Genomic DNA, 23613 nt, shown 5'->3' with positions numbered 1-23613 from the left:
GGTTCCATTCCTGGCACCAAATGCCACATATCATCTTATCACAAGCTTGTAGCCTTGAATCTTCCCCTGACAGCTTGAGCAGCCAGGCGGCCCCAGGCACTGCAGAGCCTGAGCTGCACCATATTATTTAGCCCCAGCCCTCAGCACATTGGGCAAGAGTCTCTGGGAGTTGCCCAGGAGCCCCTTGGGGACCACTTGGAACCCGCACCCCAAAGACAAAAGATGAGGCATATATAGACAAAATACATATATTTTGAAAGAAAATGCACATATCAATTTTAGATAATGAGCCACACCTAGCAGTGTTCGAGGCTTATTCCTGGCACTGCATTCAGGGATCACTCTTTACAGGACTCAGGGGACCACATGAGGTCCAGGATGAAACCCAGTCAGCCACATAGAAGGCAAGTGCCCCACCCATTGTATTATATTCCCACTTCCCACATATTCATTTTTTTAATTGAATCACCATGAGGTACAGTTACAACTTTCATGATTAAGTTTCAGTCACACAGTGATCAAGCACGTATCCCTCCACCAGTGTGCATTTTCCACCACCAATGTTGGAAGTATCCCTCCCGCCACCCCTACCCCATTCCACCCCCTGCTTCTACAGCAGGTACCTTTCTTCTTACTCTCTCTCTACTTTTGGGCATTTACATACTATTTTAAAGTTGAGTTTTCTATTAGGTAATGTATATGCCTGATCGATTTTAGACAAGTGGTACTATGAGGTTCCCTGTCAGAGAATGTGTTCACTGGCCATGTTGATCATCAGGTGATCACAATAAAATATTTTCAGTTTTCAGGTAGGTAATTTGCTCCTACATTGTTGTTTACTACAGTGGAAGTACAGAGACAGGAATTATTTTATTGATTTATTTATTAATTTGAGGGACACAACCAGTAATGCTTAGAGTTTACTACTATCTCTGTGCTCAGAAATCACATCTGGCATGCTCAGGAGACTATATAGGATGCCAGGGATCAAACCCAGGTCAGCTGCTTGGAAGGCAAACGCCCTACCTGCTATATAATCTCTCCATCCCTGAATAAAGAGACATGAATTATTTTAAATAAGCTAAGAAAATGGGTAAAAATGATAGGCTTCTGTTAAAGGTCCTTCACAGTTAAAAGTGTTATGAGTGGTATGAGGAGGCTGTCATGCTTACCCAAAGGACATATTTCAATATTATCAGAAGAATATATTTCTTAGCTTCCTTCAGCTGGTGTAATGCGCATTATTGATTAAAGTGTTAGGATCAATAAGAACTAAGAATTTCAAATTGAAGTAGAGGAGACCTTAAGGAGGAGAAAAGAATTATGGTCTGTCAAAGTAAGCTGACAATTAAATGCTTTGTAAAAAATTGATTTTTTAAAACCTGAACTGTCAATTATATTCTTAGCTTCCATTGGCATACTGGTGCATGTAAGTAGTTGTAAAACTGCAATTATATGTTGCCAGGCTCATACTAAATATTTACAAATGATATACATCATTAGAGCTGATTTTAAAGCTTTTTAGCCTCTTTGAATATAGATGTGTTATAAATGTTTTTTAAATAGTTCTCTTAATGTTAATGAGGAAGCTACTCTTCAAGTCATTTAACAGCCAATGGATCTTAAAATGTTGCTCCTTAGAATGCAATTATGTATAATAATATATTTGCAGTTTGGCAGGTTCTTTATAAATTATTTTGGTACTGTTTTAAATGCTTCTGCTTTTTTCTTTATTTTATCTATCAAATTTTATTAAGTGTATTGAACTTCTGTCATATAGCCTTATAACAAGGATAAATGAGCTAGATTTTCCTTATATATCAGCAATTTCTTTGAGAGCTTACTTTCATTTTTACTAGACAGATCTAGAAAATACATGAATAAAATGTCAGGCTACAGGGGTAAATTTAATAATATAGAGAAAACACTAATCAAATACCTATAAAATAAAAGCTATAAGAAAATTCCATTACTATTAAATGTAAACAAAAAATCTAAAAGTAATGAACATTTTAAGAATTGTAAGCAAATAGTACCCCTTAAAATATTTCTGAGCCTACATGTGAAAATATTAAGAAATAATCATAGGTAATAGGAGCTACTGTTAAGGAAAAAAATGTGAAAAGACATAAAAATAGATTTCTTAATGTATCAAACTTAGTCAAAAACCTCACCAATCACCAAGTTTATATTTAAATTCTGAATTGTCTTGCAGATACACTGAAAATCAATTCAAATTTTGAAACTTAAGAATTTTCAATTTATGAAACTTTCAATTTATGAAATAAAGTTTCAATTTAAAACTTTCATAAATGTTATTTAGAAAACATACCACCTTTAAAAAATTCTCTTATAGTACCAGGAGGGTTCCTCGACAGCTTAGAAGCCGGCCTTTTATGCTGGGGGAAAAGGCAGCTCAGATAAAAAGCTCAGATAAAAAAGGCAGCTCACTAAGTAAGGGTGGTTAGGAGGGCCCATTCGGGATGGGAGATGCTGGCTGAAAGTAGACTATAGACCGAACATGATGGCCACTTAATATCTCTACTACAAACCATAACACCCAAAAGGAGAGAGAGAGAGAGAGAGAGAGAGAGAGAGAGAGAGAGAGAGCAAAAGGGAATGCCCTTCCACAGAGACAGGATGGAGTGGAGGGAGGGCAGGGTGGGGGTGGTGGAAGGGATGCTGGGACCATTGGTGGTGGAAAATGGGCACTGGTGGAGGGATGGGCACTCAACCATTGTATGACTGAAACACAAGCATGAACATTTGTAAGTCTGTAACTGTACCTCACGGTGATTCACTAATAAAAATTTTTTTAAAAAATTCTCTTAAAATATATAACTGTTAATTATTGGTATGTGGGACTGAATGGAAAATATTAATATCTTATATGTTACATCAACTATCAAGAAAAATAATACTGATGATAATTCTTTTATAATTCTGCTTATTTAATTTTCTGTGTATAAGCTATCTTTTAAGCAGTTTTATGGCTTTTTTTTTATTTAAATACTTAAATTGGACCCCAGAAGTGTACCTCTACAATTGATTTTTACCTTTTTGAACTTAAGAAAATTGTTGTTGGGGCTAGAGCAATAGTACAGCAGGCAAAGCATTTGCCTTGCACGTGGCCAACCAGGGTTGGGTCCCTGCCATCCCATATGGTTCCCTGAGCACCACCAGGAGTGATTCCTGAGTGCAGAGCCAGGAGTAAGCCCTGAGCATTAAAATTGTTAATCAGTTCCTGGCGTTGAACAAAATCAACCTAGGCAGTTGCTTTGCATGTGTTCTAGTGTTGAGTCACATCCCGTGTCTTATAACATATTTGAAACTACTTTTCTGTGTAGAAAATCACCATTTCATTCTCTAGTCATTTAGATTGTTGGATAGCAGCTTTTTATTTTGGAATTAGAGGAATAAAAATAAGTTTCCCTCCACCTTTTGAGATCTTTGCTAAAGCCCCTGTAATAAAAGACTAATATGGGGAAGACTTGGCAAGATCACTAATATGTAGGTATCACATACAGGGTTGGAGATAAGCAAGGAAGAGTGAACAGTTCTGAGAAGACAGATTCAGTGGTGCCACATTTGACTCCCCCTCATTAGTAACTCAGATGGTCTTGAAGAATATAATAAGCACCTATGTGGTTTGACTTGCCTTGGCCTTTGCACGCAGGTGTACACTGAGTGTGACGCTGGAGCAAGCCATCATCCTTGCCAGAAGCCACGGACTGCCCCCTCGCTACATTATGCAGGCAACAGATGTAATGAGGAAGCAGGTAAGCCGTGTGTGTGCGTGTGTGTGTGTGTGTATGTGTGTTGTCTGTCTGTATCTGTGTCTGTGTATGTTTGTGTACGTGTGTTTTGTTGTTCTTGCTGTGCTAGGGATCATGCTCAGGGCCTCAGATGCATTTTGGCTCAATCACTTTTTAAAGAATTTTTATTTTTTAATCCTCCTCACCCCCTTTTTTAAAAATTGATCATGTGATCATGTATCTGACAGGTGTCCAGATGTGATGATGATGCTTTTCTAGTCCCAAAGGGAAGCTGTGAATGAGAAACACTCATTCCAAGGGAGTAATAGAACCTAGACATCTCCGTGAGGTTTCCCTGAGAAACACAAACAGCCTGCAAGGAGGTGTCTCAGGGGTGGCCTTAGGAAGGAAGGGAGCTAGCCAGGCAAATTGATCAGGTTTGGGTTTATGAAAGGACATGCCATTTGTGGGAAGGCAGATTGATGGTGATTTTCTAATGCTTCAGGAATAGCTTGGGGGAAAGGAGGAAAGTAAAGAGAGGAAGCTACTGGAAATCTATGATGGCTCAGTGCTGTATGTCTGAGACCTCAAGTCTGAGACCTTGCAAGTCTGAGACCTCAAGTTGCATTTGCAACTAAAAGAGGGGTGAGTACTGTGGCCAAGAGACTGACACCTACAAGCACATGTAGAAGCACAGCAACAAGATTCATGACCCCTACTGAGCACTACAACCAAGCCTGTGTATGACCCCGCGTCATCACAATAATAAAGAAAGGAAATGGGGGAAATGAATTCCTGAGGATCCTACTTACTGCTGGAGATCCCAAAGAGAATTCCATGCTGTGCCAAGAAGTTTGTTCACTAATTCAAAGATAAAGAAGATCCCTAAGATAATTTTTTTACAAGAATAATAGCAGTCATTTGTCTTTATGTCACTAAACCACTTAAAGAGAGAATAGGGCTAGAGCAATAGTATAAGGGCTAAAGTGCTTGCCTTTGGAGTGGGGCGGCGCCAGCCCAAAACTCCAAGTGGTCCCAGCCGCCGGAAGTCACGCCCTCGACCCACCCTCAGCGCCATCTTGCCACAATCAACAGAGAAGCAGCAGGCATTCTGGTGAGCAACGCGGCCCGGAAAATGCTCCAGACCCGAATTGGGACCAGCAACACCTGGGAGCCGGAAGGAGGAGGTACCGCCATCACAACTTCTCCAGATGGAGCCCTGGCGACACTGAGCAGCAACTAACACGGCTCCAGGATTCGGGACTGGGACACATCCGAACCGCGCGACCTTTTCTAAAACCTGAAAACATACAATCTTTTAATGGAAAACTAATTATCAAATGCTTCCTTATTAGGGTTATCTTGTTTGGGGGTATAACTCCCACAACAATAGTGAGTTTTGTGTTGAAATATGGAACGTAATCAAGGTGAAGAGAAAATGAAGTGAAATTCATCAGTTATATAGTTGGGGTGGGGGGCGGGGGGTATACCGGGGATTTTGGTGGTGGAATATGGGCACTGGTGAAGGGATGGTGTTTGAATACGGTATAACTGAGACATAAACCTGAGAACTCTGTAACTTTCCACATGGTGATAAAATTTAAAAAATATAAATAAATAAAAAAATAAAAGGTAAAAAAAAAAAATAAATAAATAAATAAATAAAGTGCTTGCCTTGCATGCAAGTGAGCCAACTTCAATCCCTGGCACTGCATATGTTCCTCAAAGCATAACCAGTAATGGTCCCTGAGTGCAGAGTCAGAGTAAGCCCTGAGCACTGCCAGATGTGGCTCACCTACCCCACCTCCAAAAAAAGAGAGAGAGAGAATGAAGTAACTGTTCAGTAACCCATATTTTTCAAGTGATAGATCTAGATATCTGACCCTTAGTATTCTACAAAATGGTAATATTAAAAAATAATACTCCAGTCTATGCAGTAACCTTGTACATTAAAACCATAAGGAATAACACTATTGTAAGCATGTTACATAAATTATAATAAATAACAAAATTGCACCAACTCCCATTTTCTAAGAAAATGTGCTTGGTCTAGCAGAAAAGACAACTGTAAACAAGTTGGAAAATTTCACTTTATTCCTATATCCGTACACCTTTTCTCAGGGTGACCGTAAAAAATTGATTTAGCAATGTGTTTTACCCGCTAACTTGATTTGAATTGTCCCATAGATGATGACTTAATATTTTAAGATACACCTTTGTAATTAGCTGCTTTATTTACTAAAAATTGAATAGTGTGTGACTCTCAGCAAACATGGAAATCCCTGAGGATTGCTCCCAAGATTATATTGTAGAATGTCAGCCAAACCAAAATTAAAATCTAGGTGAGGTCAGCACAGACCTGAGATCTTCAGAAACTAGGTATAAGGAGTACACATGACTTCATGCTTTAGTTTGCGAACCCCAGGGCTGAAGCTTGAAAACTAGGATCCAGAAGGGATTCACTAAGTAAAGGTTAGGGCCACAAAAAGCATATGAACCAGTGCAGTTCAGCTGGAAAAGCGCAAATACAGTTGCAAATGCCAGCAGATATAGGAAGGATTTATTTGGGTGGATATACAAATTTGATTTTTAAAATTAGATTAAAGTAACTTTGTGATTATTCATATAAAGATTTGGATTTGGATGTTAAACCATAAAGATTAATCTTTCTGGTTCATTTGGCTGTTAGAGTAAATTTGTGGTAAGACATGGAAGAGCCTTTGAAAATTAAGATTTGTGGCAAACTAAAAAGAGGTAATATGAGTTGGCTTTATAGATTAACATATCAAAATTTAAATCAAAAATCTTAATTCCTAAAACTAAAACTGGAGATGGATAAAATAGAATAGAAAAAGTGAGAAAGTAAAAAAAATATTTAACTGTATAAATTGATTAATACCAGTTAATGAATCGTTTAACTGGTATTAACCTCTTTAAAATATTACATACATAGCAGCTTATATGTTTGTGTGTATTGGTAAAAACATATTTTGCATGTATAAAACATAATTTTAAAATATTGAAAAATATAAGAAAAACTATTTCTTATAGTTGTTTTGAATATTTATTATTCCATTCTTCTCCTGTTTTTTCATTTATTAAATACTTAAGAATAAGTAACTTCCTCTCTGTTTCTCTACTCCAAGTTACAGCTTCTGCAGGTGGTTTGGAAATGTAGAAACATCTGTTACAACTTTGTGAAAGATGAGAGCTCCGGATCCTCTTTAGAGAAATTGGGTTGTAGGGTGCACAGAGGATACTTTTCAGTGTAGTTTTGTGTTTTATCTCTACTGTAATTTAGCAGTTGTGGGCAGTAGGATTAATGGCTGAGATCCAATCTGAAAACCAGCTCTTACTCACTTCAGATGTGGTAATTGGAACAGAAGAGTGAATCAAAGGTCTAACCTTTCCATCTCTTTTGCCTTTTAACAATTTACATTCAGTTTTCCATAAATTGTTAACATTTTGTGTTACAACATAGAAAAATTTCCAAAATAATGAATAAAATATTCTCCTATATTCACTTTTTTTATAGGAAGAAGCAACTTTTTAAAGCATAATTTATCCTATTGAAGTATAATTTTATTTACAGATTCCATATGTGTGCTTTTTATAGTGTTTAATTAGCTGACTGTTAGAAATTAAAATAACGAATAGAAGAATAAAGGAGATAGAGGATAGAGATTAATATAAAGGTTAACAGGGAGGATACGATAACCCTTGGCGGTTTTTGGTAATAGTTGTAATCTAAGGCATCATACTTCCATATTTCTATTATAAAACTTCAAATTTTTATTGTCTAAATTATATATTCCAAACACAATTTGGTAGAAGCCTATCCAGAATTTTTAAACATCTAGTGAAGTCTAAGATTCTGTGTAACGACTTATATACAATAACACAGCATTGTGCTTATCACCAAGAAGAAAGAGGAACGATCATGCTCTTACCTGACCTCATGTTGTATAAGTAAATTGTTGTTATATAAGCACCAGCAGGCAAGCGTGCTGAGGTTATGTACAACCTCAGTTTCTGGACATGAAACACATAACAAATAAGTTGGTAGACTGTGACCATCGTATTTTGGTTGGAACATTGGGTGCATTTCACTTTGCTGTCACAGGTTTCTGGAATAACACATAGTAAAGAATAAATGCTAAATGCTGTCGAGTTAGTGAGGTAGTTCCTCAAGAATAATTAGGAAAGCTTCATGCAGAAAGTGAATCAGCAATAGTGGCTAAACATGCAAACTCTTGAATTAGCAGCCTTCATGTGAATCCCCAATCCAAAGTTTTCAGTCTTTGTGTGTTAGGACAAGACTTAACTTCCCTGTTGCTCAGTTTCCTCATTATTCAAACAAAAATAATTATAGAACTTGACTAATAGTGTTGTCAGAATTAAATAAGTGAATATGCCCAATACACTTCAGATATCATCAGATGGAATAAATGAACATTAATTTCTGCATTAAGATGACATTTGATTTGGCCATTGGATGGTAAATGTGATGGAATTTGTTAATACGTTGAGCATCTGAAAAGTTACAGCTGAATTCCAAGTAGGATGTGCCAGTGTATGTGTTCAGCGTAGTGAACATCTATTATGTCTAAAACCAAAAATCTCCGTATAAATTGGTTAATGAAAATTTATGAGACTAAAACCATAATGTTTATCATGCAGACAGATTATTTTGGGATATCTGCATTAATCAACTAGCTCAGTCTTCTGAGAAGACCTCAGAAGTAGAAATAGGCTAGTACTAGTAATGCAGGCCCAGGCTAGAAGATTTTCCATTTTAAAAAAGATGGAGGGGCTTGCTCTTCAAGTCCATGTTCTCTCTTAAACATGTATCTCATTTGCTTTTCTCTGTTTCTTTTCATGCCTGTTTCCACTCTGGAAAATCCTGTGTTCTCTCTAAAACACATACTTCTCTCTTACTTGCCTCTTACGTCTTTCTAAATAAGTTTCAATAAAAATTTTCTTGCTTCACCAAACAAACAAATGAAGGAGGAGAATCCAGAAATAGGTGTTCAAGGGCTAAGACACTTGCCTTGCCTGTGGCTGGTCTAAGTAGTTCGATCCCTGACACCACATCTAGTCGCCAGAGCTCCACCAGAAATGGTCCGTGAGGTATGGCGCAATCCTTCTTCCCCAAAATAAATAATTTTTTTTTTTGGTTTTTGGGTCACACCTGGCAATGCACAGGGGTTACTCCCGGCTCTGCACTCAGGAATCACCCCCGGCGGTGCTCAGGGGACCATATGGGATGCTGGGATTTGAACCCGGGTCGGCCGCGTGCAAGGCAAATGCCCTACCCACTATGCTATCACTCCAGCCCCCAAAATAAATAAAATTAATTTTTCTAAAAAATGACCCAGGGAGTTGCAGCTGAGGCAGGGAGATGAGCCTGCAAGATCTTGAAGTGCCAAAAAAGGAAATGATATTTCAAAAATGATGGGGGTACAAAGGTACTCCTAGGGTGGTGCCTGATAATCTGGATGGCTAAATTGAGCCAGTGACCCAGATGACCAAGCATCAGAAGATAATCATCTCATTCCTCTTCCAATGGCTCACATTTTTGGAATATAGTTTTAAAAAATGCTTACCGCCTCTTTTGTTAAAAGTTATAAAAAGGGAAAGGTTTCTGCCTTTCTCTGGAATCCTATTTCAGGAAACCCCTCCCAGAATCTTGAAGCTGTCCCGCCATCTTCCCTTAAATAAAATATTTTCTGAATTCAGAAAAGAAAGCCTAAAGGAAGGAGAATGAAAAGGGATGCAAGAAGCTCTAAGGAAGCTTCATTGGCTGAAATTGGAAGAATTTGAACAATAACAAAAGAATTAGTAATTTTAAAATTGGGTTATAACTCAGGGCTAAAATAAATAGATTGATTTAAATAAATTCTTGAAAAGTATGTCATCTGTGAAAAGAGATACTCCTTTTTATAAAAGTATTCCAGTTTATGGATACTATAGTGTTATTGCTGGAAGTGAGATGCGCCAGTGGAGCTTAAATAAGTGAACAAGAGTTTGAAGAGAAATAAGATTATCTGTATGGGGTCCTATGACCTTATCAGCATATTTAGCAATTACAAGAAAAAAGGCAGTAATCTTCCTGTGGAAAACATTGGGCAGATGCCACCTTGTCCAAGTGCCTAAAGTGAATGTCACCAGTGATAAAACATGCTGCCATCAGGTGATCTGATGATGATAATGCACCAGGAAGCACAATGTCACTTCTGTGACTGTCTTGCCAAAAATGTGTTTCTTCTCTCTTATCATGAGGAAACATCTGACAAATCTGAATTGAAAGATTCTACAAAATAATGACAGCCACTCATCAAAATTGTAACAGTCAAAAGACACACTACTGTCTCCATTCACACACAGGAGATGGATACAAAAGAAAAAAAAAATCAGTGTGGGATTCTGAAAAAGAAAGAGAATTTGGAAGGAAGTGGTAAAATTTGAAAAAGATGCAACTTTATTAAAATGTACAACATTAATTTATTGTTTTGATCATCATAATACAATCATGTGAAGATTTATCATTAAGAGAAGCACAGTATAAAATTTTCTACGTTTACAAGTTTTCTCTAAGTACAATTAGTTCAAATTAATTTAAATCACAATTCGCATATTCCTTTCTACCTCTTTTTAAACCACCCTCTGATATTTTCTCTATTTCTTTGCATTATTTGTTTTACTTTGAGACTATATATTGTTTCTCTCCCCACCCCCACCCCTTCTCCTTTTCTCCCTACTCTTTTCATAGTTCAGACTATCGTAGCTCAAAATAGTTTCATAGTTTATTGTTCCTACTGTGGTTTTATACTATTAGTTGTTCTTGGAGGCCCTGTGACCATTCCTGGCCATGCTCAGACTAACAGTGCTAGGACTGTGCCTCACAGTGCTAGGGACAGGGAAGATGCAATGTTGGGATCAGCCTTGGGGCCTTGTAAGTGATAGAGCCACATTCCCAGCCCCAAACATTGATGTTTGACTCTATTTTCTAATTTCCATTAGAAAATGTGCAGCAATTTTAACATAATCTATGAACTTAACAGATTGTAAAGCTATTTTTGTTATGAATAATGTCTTTGTATTGTTAACTTTGAGGTAGAATACTTATATTTCACATATAAGAACACATACATGTGCCTTGTCCAGAGATTGCTATAAAACTATTGAAGAACATAATCAGGATAAGTGCTATGGACTTTGAAATAGCTATTATTCAGCTAATGCCAAAAATAAGTCCAGAAATGTGAGATGACTGTGTTTTCTGTTCCATAAAAGTACGAACACAGCAGATATTTATAGTATATTCATTTAACATTTCAACATCTTAAATATTGTTTCTAAAAGTAAAATGGATGAGATAGTGAACCAGAAGCCATAATTTTTAAACTTAATTTGAATTACTTAAGTGGTTGTAGAAATCAAATTCATTCTTTAATTAGTTATTAGAGTATTTTGATTCATAAATGCATGAATTTTGAAAATGCTCCAATTATTTCTCCCTTCTTTTCCATCTACTAAATTTTCACTTTAACTGCATTGTTGGAATAAATACTCTATTATTCTAGATACTAATTAGAACTAAATGTGATTTTCCTAACTTCTTTCAGGGAGCAAGAGTTCAGAACACAGCAAAGAACTTAGGGGTCAGAGATCGGACCCCACAGTCTGCTCCAAGGTAAGCGACTCTCCAGTTCCTCATTACTTGCCACCATTTCCCAGCAATGGAAAACCTCAAAGCCATGCCCGGTGTCGTGCTTACTTTGATCATGGAACTTGGTCTTTTTTTTGGGGGGGGGGTCACACCCACACCCGGCAATGCACAGGGGTTACTCCTAGCTCTGCATTCAGGATTACCCATAGCAATGCTCAGGAGACCATATGGGATGCTGGGATTCGAACCCGGGTTGGCCGAGTGCAAGGCAAACACCCTACCTGCTGTGCGGTCGATCCAGCCCCCAATCATGGAACTTGGTCTTTTTAGTAGCCTCTCTGTGGTTGGCTACAGAATGCCTATGTATGCATGTCCTTTCCCTTCTGTGTCTGTGGAGCAAAGTTCTACGGAACTGCAACACCCAGAGAAGTCATTTTCTCCTTGAATCTTGCTTGTTTTCTCTACCCTCTTAGCCTTTTACCTAGTGATCGTTTATAACTTGAACATAATGAGTGGCAGTTTATCATTACATGTCTCTTGGACAGCCTAACTATGAATCTTTGATGAAAAGTAACATATTTTTCAGATTTTATTTGTAGATCATCCTTATGTCTACATGTTAGGCATCACACATAGGAACTGGTTTTAAGAATATGTGAATGAATAAATGACTGAATGAGCCTTTTTTGGTTGTCAGATAAAATTCACAATTTATAAGAACTGAACTCTAATCCACCTTGAAAATAAGGAACATGAGAACAGCTATCAGAGAGATGTCAGTTTGATTACCCTAGTGACAAGAGGGTAGGCTGCCATCTATCTTTAGCAAAGTAAAGCTAAATAATTTCTTTTATATTCATTACTTTAATATACGCATTTCAACAAAAAAAAAGGTTTCAAGACAAGAAACTTTTATTTCTATTTACAAAGCAATAACCAGGGTAAAAACTATGACTGCAGCATTTATGAAGATATATTTCATTCTCAAAAACTACGTAGGCAGTGTAAGGTCTTTCAAAAAGGAAAACATTTTTTCTCTTGAAAAATGAATGAAGCACTCATGTTCTAATTGCATTTATTTTTAGTGATGACTCCTAAATGGATTTAATCCTGAATTCTTGTCAATGTTATCTTTCATGGTTGATTAGATTAGATCTAAAACTTTTTATTACTCAAGAATCATTATGCATAGGCATTCTCTCCAGCGCCTTGAGCATATATGGCTTGTTTAGATAATAGACCAAGTGAAGTGTTAAAATTCCAATAAGAAAACAAGATAATGGCTCTGTAAGGACTTCTTAGTAAGAGCTTATAAACACTAATAAACAGTGGGCTTAGGGGATAAGACTTCAGCATCCTGATCAATAAACCAATAAGCTAGCAGAATATAAGAAACAGAGGAACTCACTTTTTTATCAAGTTATGTTTTAAAACACTTGAAGTGAGACACAATAAAATGTAGCAACCATAAAATTGACAAGAAAATAAACAATAGCCAGTGAAATAAAAAACTAGGCTCATATAATTTTGTTTAAAAAAATGCATTTTTTAATTCATTGTGTAACTATTCACTGAGAACCTAAGATATACAAAGCCCTCTGTTCTGCTCCATGAAAAATATGAACTTCAGATAAGAGTAGTTCTGGCCCTCACTGAGATTTCTGTTAAAGAAAATAAATGATTAAATTGGAGCTTCCAGGAAATATAAAATGTAGGAAGCACCATGTGAGAATTTGTCATCTCTTCTAGCTAAGAAGTGAAATTTGTTTAACAAAAACAATAAATTGAAGAAGAATCTATTTGACTCTCAAGGGCGGACCCTTTCTTTTTCAAAAATGAAATTATTTAGGGGCTAGGGCAGGTAAGGTGTTTTTATTCCATGTTGCCAAGCTAGGTTCAATTGTAGGCACGGATCTAAAACCAAGCCTTCCTCCAAAAGTGACCCTGAGCTCAGAGCCAGGAGTAAGTCATGAACACTTACAGGTGTGGCCCCAAAGCAACAAAAATTGTTTTAATTGAATTGTTTCTTTTTCTTTACAATATGGTTGATGGTAGTTGCCTACCACTCCTACTCCACAGAGCAGAGCAGAACCTGGTCCCTGCACCAATACCCCAAGGGCCTCCCATCCAACCCAGCATCCTCCTACCACCACCAGTAAACTCTGTTCTCCAGATCAACCCTCCAGTTCTATTGTCCAAAGTGTGTACTCTTTGAGATTAAATTTCATTCAAATTCCCAATTTCTTGCATACTTTTTCTTTCAACATTCACTCTTTTTTGATTTACTTTATTAAATTCACTCAGTAAACATTTACTGGATTTCTGCTCTGTCTCAGTCTCTGTGTCTCTGTCTCTGTCTGTCTGTCTGTCTGTCTGTCTCTCTCTCTCTCTCTCTCTCTCTCTCTCTCTCTCTCTCTTTCTGTAGGTGTCAGGCACTTTGTTAAAAACCAGTCAGTGTGGAGTAGCACGATGACAATGGAATAACATGAAAACTGCACTCACGTATGATAAGAACCAAGACAGAAATAGGCACACATTGTCCTGAGAAAGCTGAGAAGGGGCCCATGACTCAGTCTCAGCATAGAGAGGAAAAGTTGCAGAGCATCCCTGTCCCTGTCAGCATGATAATCAATGTTCTTCCTGTTCTGCTAATGTAGTGGGACATATGACTGAAGAATGCATCCTACTCTGAGCACTATTCCACATTTCTAAATGATGGTTGAATGCCATTTAAGAATGATGCAAAGTGCGTCTGAAGACATAGGTGCTACATCAGGAAGAGATTTGAATAAGACACTAAAGAATTTTGATCTTTAATTTGAAGACGTAAGGAAGACAGTAGCATTCTTTCTATGTGATAGGTTTGAGTTTTAGAATTTCTCTCTGGGGACACAGAGGAGGCATTTGTGGAGCTTAAAAGAAAATTAGTCTAGTATTGAGGATGAAGGTGAGAAAATGGATCAGACAGCATTAACTGAACTTGAAAATTAAATACATGAAGGAAGCAAGGGAGAAGGAGACTTTCAAGTGACAAATATTTCAAATTTTATTTCAATAAATAGAGGGTGACTTGTTTTAGTCACTGAGATAGTATATCAGACACAATGATGCCCTCATCATAGTAATATTGAGACTAATGGTTGAGCATATGCGTCCTTGTACAAATAAGTATCTTTCTGACTTTCTTGCATCAGCTTCTCTGAACAATATGTTCACCAAGAAACATATCTTCATCATGAACCTAATACTGAGGCCAGGGATGGAGCTAGTGGTAGAGCATGTGCCTTGCATGTATGAGTCCCTGAGCCCCAGTCCCAGTGATACAAAATAAAAGACAAAACAAACAAAATGACTTCCCACAACTCCTTCCTCCTAGTAGCACTGTAGCATTCTCATCCCGTTGTTCATCAGTTTGCTCAAGCGGGCACCAGTAACATCTCCATTGTGAGACTTGTTACTGTTTTTGGCATATCGAGTATGTCACGGGCAGCTTGCCAGGCTCTGCCATGCGGGCGGGATACTCTCGGTAGTACAAAAACAATTATATTCCAGCTGTAACCCATCTTGTTTTCTATGACATCACAAAATCAGGAAACTATTGTCCTAGGAATGCTGATTTTCTTTATTTAATTGAGAGGCAGCTTGGTGAAGTGATTAAAAGAAAGTACTTTTGAGTCAGCTCCTTCTATGTGACCATTTATTTAGTCAGGTCATTCATCTTCTGTGGATTATTTTCTCACCTGTAAGATGGGAAGAATTGCTGTGAGATTGACTATTATTGAATAACCATGATAGACCATTTTCTCCATGGTCTTTGTCATATTTATTGTTGTTGCTTTGTAGAAAAGTGAAAAGCATAATCTCTGATATACTCACTTCCGCAGGTTTGGTTCTCAGCACATTTGGATTTGGGCAGAAAAACTCAGCTCCAGAATAATTGACTGAGGAAAAGGAAAAGTAGAGGCCAAAACGTTTTTCATGCAGGGCCACTGTTGTTCATGAGTAGAATGAGATGACCACAGGGAACCCACCATGTAGGACAAAGCCCTCCTACAATCTAATAACTCATCTGCCACTACAAAAGCTAAAACAAAATAAAAGCCTCACCTCTCAGTAGCGTTCACGTCCAACTTTTACCTATCCTATTTTACTTCCAACTTTATCTGCCTGTTCTAAATTCCCGGAGCCCCATCATTTCCATTACAAATGTGTCTGACCTCAAATACCCCTGAATCACTTCCAAGAAGCCTCCCAGAAGCTGAATCTGCCCAGCTCCACAGCAGCCAGAGCCCATTATTTCATTAGGTGATCACAGGGAGTAGCCATTTCGTCAATTTGCAGACATTTCAGGACTCATCTACCCAGTGACATTAGTTATATTATGTGAAAACGTGCCCTGCAAGGTGATGGAATGCAGAGCTCAGTCCATTCCCCAGGGTAGGACAGTTGCCACCCAGCCTGCTGTTTGGTTTAATACCTGTATAAAGCCACTATGCCTTTTCACTCATTTGGCAGTTTATTCATGTAATAAGAGTTTGATATAAATTAAAGAGGAAAAGAGCTTTCTGATCATTCTCCTATTCCAGCCCTGCAAATGCAGCTTGAAACTTCACCATATCCTTCAACTGCAGAAGCAGCTTTGAAATACATCAGCTCAATTTAATGTATTCTTTTCTCCAGCTAGGATGAAATAAGCTTTTCAGATGTGAAATGTACTTATTTCTGTATTCAATTTTTTCTCCCATGGACATGACATGTAAAGCATTAACCACCTTCTAGACTTGAAAGTTATTCTGTCAGTCTACAAGAGCAGTTGTGTGTTTCCAGATTCGGAAAATTCATTTCGTTAACTAAGTTTCTCACTCCACATTAAATACTTCTCATTTTCCGTCTTTGTTTTAGAATTAGCATGGGATTCCTTGTAGACGTGGTGAGAGAACTTAAAATTTGCCCTCTCCTATCAACAACTATTTAAGCCGTATTTAACTTAGGAGGGATAGAATTATCACAACTGTCCAGGGGTTTGGAGTATTTCTGATGATTTTTAAAAAGCAAAGTTGAAATCTTTTCAGTTTTAGATCATCGATTTTTCAAATTGGTCCTGGGTGTTAATGTTGAATCCGCAGCCAGAGTTCACTATAAGACAACTATAAGGTTCACTATAAGGTCAACAATCACCTTTTTGACTAGATCTGACATAATGTGGTATTGTAGTTGTATGGTTCTTGTTGCTTTGATCTATATTTAGAATTTACCTACTGAGGAGAATGAAGAGTTTAGAATTTGTGTAGTCCTGGTTTAGTCCCCTGAGCTTTGTTATAAATGCTATTTGTTCTCAAACTAGTACAACTGGGTGTGAAGGAGGGTACAAAGGTCTCACACAGGCATCTCCAAGAGTGGGTCCTTTGAGCCTCTTTACTCTCCACCAGATTCTGTGGCCAGCTGAGTAGGGAAATAGGGCTGAGCTGATGGTCCTCAGGAAACTCCAGCTCATTGTGCCTTTGAGATTCAGACCTCTGGAAACTTCTACACGGACATCTCCATAATCCATTGGCTATCCGGTGTCAATTGTGGACAGTGCAACATGAAACAAATTTTGCAAGCTGGTCAGAAAATCTTTAGAACCCTAGTGGTAATAGGGAATGTTTGCTTTGAGATAATGATGATAGGCAAGATGGTAATTACAATAACATCATCTTCTGGAACTCAAAGAATTGATTTTGCTACCAGCAAGGTGAGCAGCTGGGTTTAGCAGTCCTGAAGCAGAAGCAGCTGCTGTGAAAGAAGCCAGCAGTGCTTAATCAGTCTTCATTGATATGTGCAAAGAAACAGTGCCGTGTCCTGAATACAGACCTGCCAGGCTGGGGTTTCCACATTTCTATGTGATTTTTAGCAAGATTCTCAAAATAATCATGACTCCTGAACCAAGAAACTATTGCCAATGTGCTTGATACACACTGAGAGCATCTCGGGTGACAGGAGCTTTCACACTTTGCCATTCCTTTTCCAGGCTGTACAGACTGTGTGAGCCGCCTCCCCCAGTTGAAGATTGAAGAGAATCCCCAAGGAGCCAGGCAAGCAGAAGCTTCCGAACACTGCATAAGACAAAGGATGTGCTGGCTAAACATTTTTAACTCAAGATAAAGAAAAGATTTCTTTTTTTCTCTAAATGCTTCACCATGTAAATAACTAATATTTGGAAAATTGCTCTGTAAATGGATAGACGTTCATTTACATGATTCAGCTTCACAAACTGATTTCTCTGTGTATTGACATTAAATATCCTAAAATCCATCCTTGGAATTTACAATTCTACTATCGGACATGGGGAAAAAAAAATAACCATTGTGCCTCCTCTCTTGTTTATTACATGTATTTTATTGTGTTTGTTTTCATCTTCTCCAAATGGGATCGTATGATGATGGATATTTCTACTTGAAGAAGTCTGTCACTGAAGAAATGTAGCCATGTCTTCTAAATCATACTACGGTATTACAGACGGCTTGATGGGGTGTTGTGGGTTTTCAGAATCCTGCTTGAATTAGAGAAGTCCATGTGTAGAAGGCAGAGACCATCCTTTTTTAATTCTTCTTGTAAGGGTGGGTTTCTTAGTAGCAGACAAGAGAGCTGATTGATCTCTGGAGCATGATGGTCCAGTTTAGGAGATTTATGTCCCGGGTCAGTTCTAGCAAGCCAATTCTGTCATTGGCCTCTGCATGCACACCAGACTGTGCCTTTGGTGACCTAGAGGTGAGGCAAGGTAGGACTGGTAGAAGGGAGGTAAGAAAAGATACTTAAAAGAACTTTGTTGCAACTTTTATTGAGATGTCAGACTCAATAGAAGACACCATGTTGAACAGTTTTCCATCAAGGTTTATCTATAAGACATGAAAATAAAGCTTTATTTGTCAAAATTTTAAAAGGACCTCCAGGGTCTCTGATGGTTAATGGAAGCACAGGTGTTACTCTATTTTCATTCTAAAGCATATGTAATGTTTATCATTTCTCCATTGATAAAATCACATTTTTAGCATAGTTATGATGGTAATATAAAAGTCCATAATTTTTAAACAATTAAAATGCCCTAATATTATTATTGTAACTTTGATAATTATATAAATTTAGACTTCATGTATGACATGCCTTTCAGAACCAAACTATTTACTATTACTTTTTAATTTTTGAAATTTGATGACAGCTCTTAAAATTAAAAATAAAAATGTTTTAATTCTAAAATTAAAATCTTTTCATCATTACCACTTGCACATTGACTAACCAAAATGCTGTTACATATGTGTAATATGGTTTGGATCCTGATAATAATAATTGCTATTTGGCACAGAAGCACTTAAGACTAGTCATAAGTTTGTATGTATAAAGCAAAATAAGCATGTGCATGAGAAATTTCTATAAAATAGCATTGTAAACCTCAATTTTTTTTAATTTAAAAAAAAGTATTAGGGTTTTCAAAAAATAAATTCAAATAAGTGGTTTGAATTTAATTAGCATAAGACCTTAATGCAAATATCTATATTAGGTCTGTCCTTTACTGTCAGAAATTTATCATTACTATCACAACTGCTACAAGTCCAATGGTATTAGTAAATTGTAATATTTGTGTACTTAAATTTTATTACATTCAACACAAACTTTCAGAGGTAATGAGTGAGCAAAATTGATGAACTAGCAAACACATTTCATATTGTCATTACTTTTTTTCTGATCATTGTGCTATAAGCAGCAATCCTCATTATAGAGGCATAAAGAGATCTCTAACATTTTAGCTGTACTTTTCTGTTTCATGGGTAATATCATCTGTCATTGTGTTATTTGTAAATTGGCAAATTTAGCAAGATTTAATCTCCATATGACAGAACGTGTTTAATACTACAAGGGTTAAACATAATGCAAGTATACCATATTTTAGTGTTCTTGGCCTTTATTAGATGCTTAAAAATTAGTAATGATGTATGTAATATCAGTCACTGACATTTTTTATTTAATGCAAATTTTAGCTAACCCTAAGGGGTTACTTAATTACTTTAGTAATTACTCTGTGCCAAGCAATGCTTCCAGATGCTTCAAGCTTACATTTTTGTTATTGTTTCCCCCAATTTTTCTTAACACAACTAGGTAGCACTCTTTTCATCACCTCCATTTTGCACTTGAAGAATCAAAGCCAAGAATTGTTTAAAGTCTTGCTCATGACCACACACAATATATGATATACATATATATGCATACATATATATTTATTCATATAATACAAATAACAGTTTTAGCCATGTTTTGAAGTCGCATAAAATATAAAATATAAACTTTGACTATTATTCTAAATGGTAGTGACAGAAATGTTTAAGGAAAAAATGAATAAAATAATTTTTCAATATCTTAATGCAGTTCATTGTAACATTTAATATCACTGAGTTTATAGAGTGGATTACCTAAATGCTCACATAGTTCTCTACAATTCCTTTAATCATTCTTGATCTTTCAACCTCTCTACTTGGACGTCTGCCTCTCTTAAAGGAAAGTCTATGCAAAAATTTTGACACAACATGGATTTTGATCGAAAATTAATTGCTATTTCAAAGTTGCTTCATCTTAAACATATATTCATGTCTTATTAAGTTTTCTAATATTACATATTATAAAATTTAATATATTGCAAATATAAGTATAAAGTATAACGAGAAGACTAGACTTTTACACCTATTTCCATGCATAGTCTTGAAAAATAGAAACAAAGAAACATTTTGTTTCACTTATACTGAAAAATCAGTTTTACTTATACTGAACAAAAACGTTGAATTTAGATTATATGTTTTATTTATGAACTTGTACCACAATCTTTGAAGTCTCATATTTTCTATCTATAACTCACATTATTTCTGTGGCTCAGGTGTCCCGGACACAACTCACAATAGCATTTAATTTGAAAATAGGTTAATTTCTGTGACACAAGAATATGTAAGAAATTGTAATGGCATTTTCTTCTTATTCTATAAATTTTAACTTTTTGATATTAAATAAAGGATGAAAATAACTTCACCTCTGCACTGTCTGTAAAAGCCAAGCAAGTGAGTGAATAAACAGAGGGGTTTATTAACTAAACAAACAAGGCACAGACAGCATAAACAAAACTCAAACTTACTGGACTGTGAGGAAGTTAGTTGAGAGTACTTACTGTAATTATTGGAAAGTGGTGCATTTATATTTATACTATTAAGATCATCTTTAATTCACAAAGATCTTTTTCTATATAGCTTGGTATAGTACAGATAACTACACCAAGGCATAACTATTATGTAAGCATTACTGTTCCTGGTTGTTTTTTGCTTTTTTTTTTGTATCACACCCGGCAATGCACAGGGGTTACTCCTGCCTCTGCATTCAGGAATTACTCCTGGCGGTGCTCAAGGGGACAATATGGGATGCGGGAAGTCTAACCCACGTCGCCGCATGCAAGGCAAAGCACCCTACCCACTGTGCTATCGCTCCAGACCCCAGCATTACTATTCTTTTTTTTTTTTTTTTGCTTTTTGGGTCACACCCGGCAATGCTCAGGGGTTACTCCTGGCTCATGCACTCAGGAATTACTCCTGGCGGTGCTCAGGGGACCATATGGGATTCTGGGAATCGAACCCGGGTCAGCTGTGTACAAGGCAAACGCCCTGCCCGCTGTGCTATCACTCCAGCCCCAGCATGACTATTCTTTAAGTCATTCTATTGTACATTTTACTTTAGAAATCTTTCTTAGAATTGCTTCTCAAAGTATTAACTATTGTTGAGTATGAGGCTAAATTGCTTTTGAGTTTTCAGAAACTGTTTTTTAAAGACTTTTCTTAAAATGAGTTATCAAACTGGATTATAATTTAATTACCTTCCCAAAGTCAGTTATTTGATAAATATTCTTATACTTTTATTTATGTATGTGTGTGTATGTGGGCTGGAGCGATAGCACAGCAGTAGGGCATTTGCCTTGCACGCAGCCAACCCAGATTCGATTCCTCCGCCCCTCTCATTGAGCCCAGCAAGCTACTTAGAGTATCTTGCCCCCATGACAGAGCCTGGCAAGCTATCCGTGGTGTATTTGATATGCCAAAAACAGTAACAAGTCTCACGATGGAGATGTTACTGGTGCCCACTCAAGCAAATTGATGAGCAAAGGAATGACAGAGAGAGTGACAGAGAGATATGTGTATATGTATACATATATATATAATGAAATTCAGTTTATGGAATGGCCATTTTCCCTCCTTAAGTATGAATTACAAAAGGCTTTCAGAATGGTTTAACATGATCTAAATTGGATTAGGAGAACTACTCTGTGTTCCATTAAGTTTTTGAAGTTTTAGTGATAAAATTTAGAAAAAAATATATTACCCTACCTAAACTAGAAGAGATTATGGAAAGTTACAGAGATGTCTTTGCCACAAACGAGCTGAGGTGAATTTCTCGTACATGCAGTGACCACAAACTTCATGCTGCAGCAATTCCATTATTTTTATGAGTCTTCCTATTTCATAATGGTCTTTAGTTTTAGAAAAAAAAATGTGCTACTTTAAAAGTGTCTTTAATAATAGTTTCAGCATTCAAATTCACAAGTTACTCATGCATGGGACTGTTGGATATGATTGGGGCATCTTCTAGCTGTCATTGTGTTGACACATGCTTTCTGCACTCAGGATAGATGCTTCTCACTGAGAAGAGATGTGTGTTTGGCTAAGATATATAAGTATTATACTACATGCATATGTACACTCATGCGCATTTTATATAGCTGGTGCTTTTGCTTTTATAACAGTACTGTCTAAAAATTAGACTTTTTTTAATGCAGATATGAAAAACAGTTGTTCAATACATTGAATTTCCTGTAGACATCTAAGATGCCTAAATCCATGGTAAGCATACCTAGTAGACTATCATGATCACTGACATTAATTTGCTACTCAATATGGAGTCAGTTTATCTTACTTTATGTTATCCAAAAGTAGCTAATAAAGAATGAAACTGGTATTTTTAGTGACATTTTGATTTATAAATAGAAAGATTTGGATAGTCCATCTGAGGTGCAAATAATAAATATAACCCACTCATGCATTCATTCAGCAAATGTGTTTGTACAAGGAACAACTGGTGGTTTTATGTATTGGGTGTGTTTAGTTTGAAAACCTTCACAGTACATTTTCTGTGTTAATGATTGCCTGTGTGTATGACTTGAAATGACACCATTTATATTGCAGACCTTTTCTAGTGTAATGCCATGTGTGTATGTATACGGGGGAATCAAGAACATGAAGTTGGGGAAATGCTTCAGAAAACCTACATTTAAATTTGAATATCTAGTGCCTCAAACAAATTGATTAGAGTTGCAATAGAAATATATTTTTATAACTGCCTAGTAATTGAGTAAAATTCAGCTTTCACTTTCAAACTATTTTATAAGAATTCATTTACACAATATTATTTTAACTAGTAAAATATCCAATTAGTTCTATAAATAAATTTTTGAATATATGCATATTTAACATTGTATAACATTCAAAATATAATGAAAATTTTCATTTGAATGTGGGATATTTTATGATTCCTTTTGTAAAGTATGTATGTAACATAGTTTCAATCACTTAGTATCTTGTGTAAGTTGAAATGATAGTGTACTTTGTGTTTGTATCATTTATTTTATCTGCATAAAGGACTATAATAGTAACATAAGTGTCAATAATAAAGTAAAATGTAGTATGAACATTTTACTTTTTTGCCATTAAAATTTAACCAATTCTTATTATTTTCACTTGTTCAACAGACAGATATTCATAGAACATAGATTTTTACTCTAAGAATTCACAAGCTTGCGGCTGGGGATGTGGTTCAAGTGATCAGGCAAATGTGCACGGTCCTGGCTTCCATCCCTAACACTGCATGTTTTCGGAAGTTGGAGGGGGTCTGAGCAACAGAACAGTGGGTAGGGCATTTACCTGCACTCAGAGACCTGAATCTGATCCCCAGCATCCCATATTGCCTCGAGCACCACTAGGATTAACTTCTGAGTGCAGAGCCAGGAGTAACTCCTGAGCATAGCCAGGTGTGACCCAAAAGGCCAAAAAAAAATACACTGTGTGAACCCCAAAGCTGTGCCAAGGATGCCCTACGCCTCTGGAGCACCACAGTAAGTGGCTCCTA

The 23613-nt window shown here is 36.7% G+C and overlaps 1 protein-coding gene across 1 annotated transcript in view; it reads left to right on the top strand.

Moving 5' to 3' along the window:
• Positions 1-23215, top strand: part of PREX2 (phosphatidylinositol-3,4,5-trisphosphate dependent Rac exchange factor 2) — a 298055-nt gene extending 274840 nt beyond the window's left edge. Inside the window, 3 exon segments of the mRNA XM_004602407.3 lie at positions 3677-3779; positions 11384-11451; positions 17438-23215. Of these exon segments, the coding sequence (XP_004602464.2) occupies positions 3677-3779; positions 11384-11451; positions 17438-17480 (214 nt within the window). The 3' untranslated portion in view covers positions 17481-23215.
• The last annotated feature ends 398 nt before the right edge of the window (positions 23216-23613 follow it).

The sequence above is a fragment of the Sorex araneus genome, chromosome 2 (genome assembly GCF_027595985.1).
Source record: "Sorex araneus isolate mSorAra2 chromosome 2, mSorAra2.pri, whole genome shotgun sequence".
NCBI classification, from domain to species: Eukaryota; Metazoa; Chordata; class Mammalia; order Eulipotyphla; family Soricidae; genus Sorex; species Sorex araneus.
Note: the sequence above shows the minus strand (reverse complement) of the source record. Positions and strands in the feature narration are given on the sequence as shown.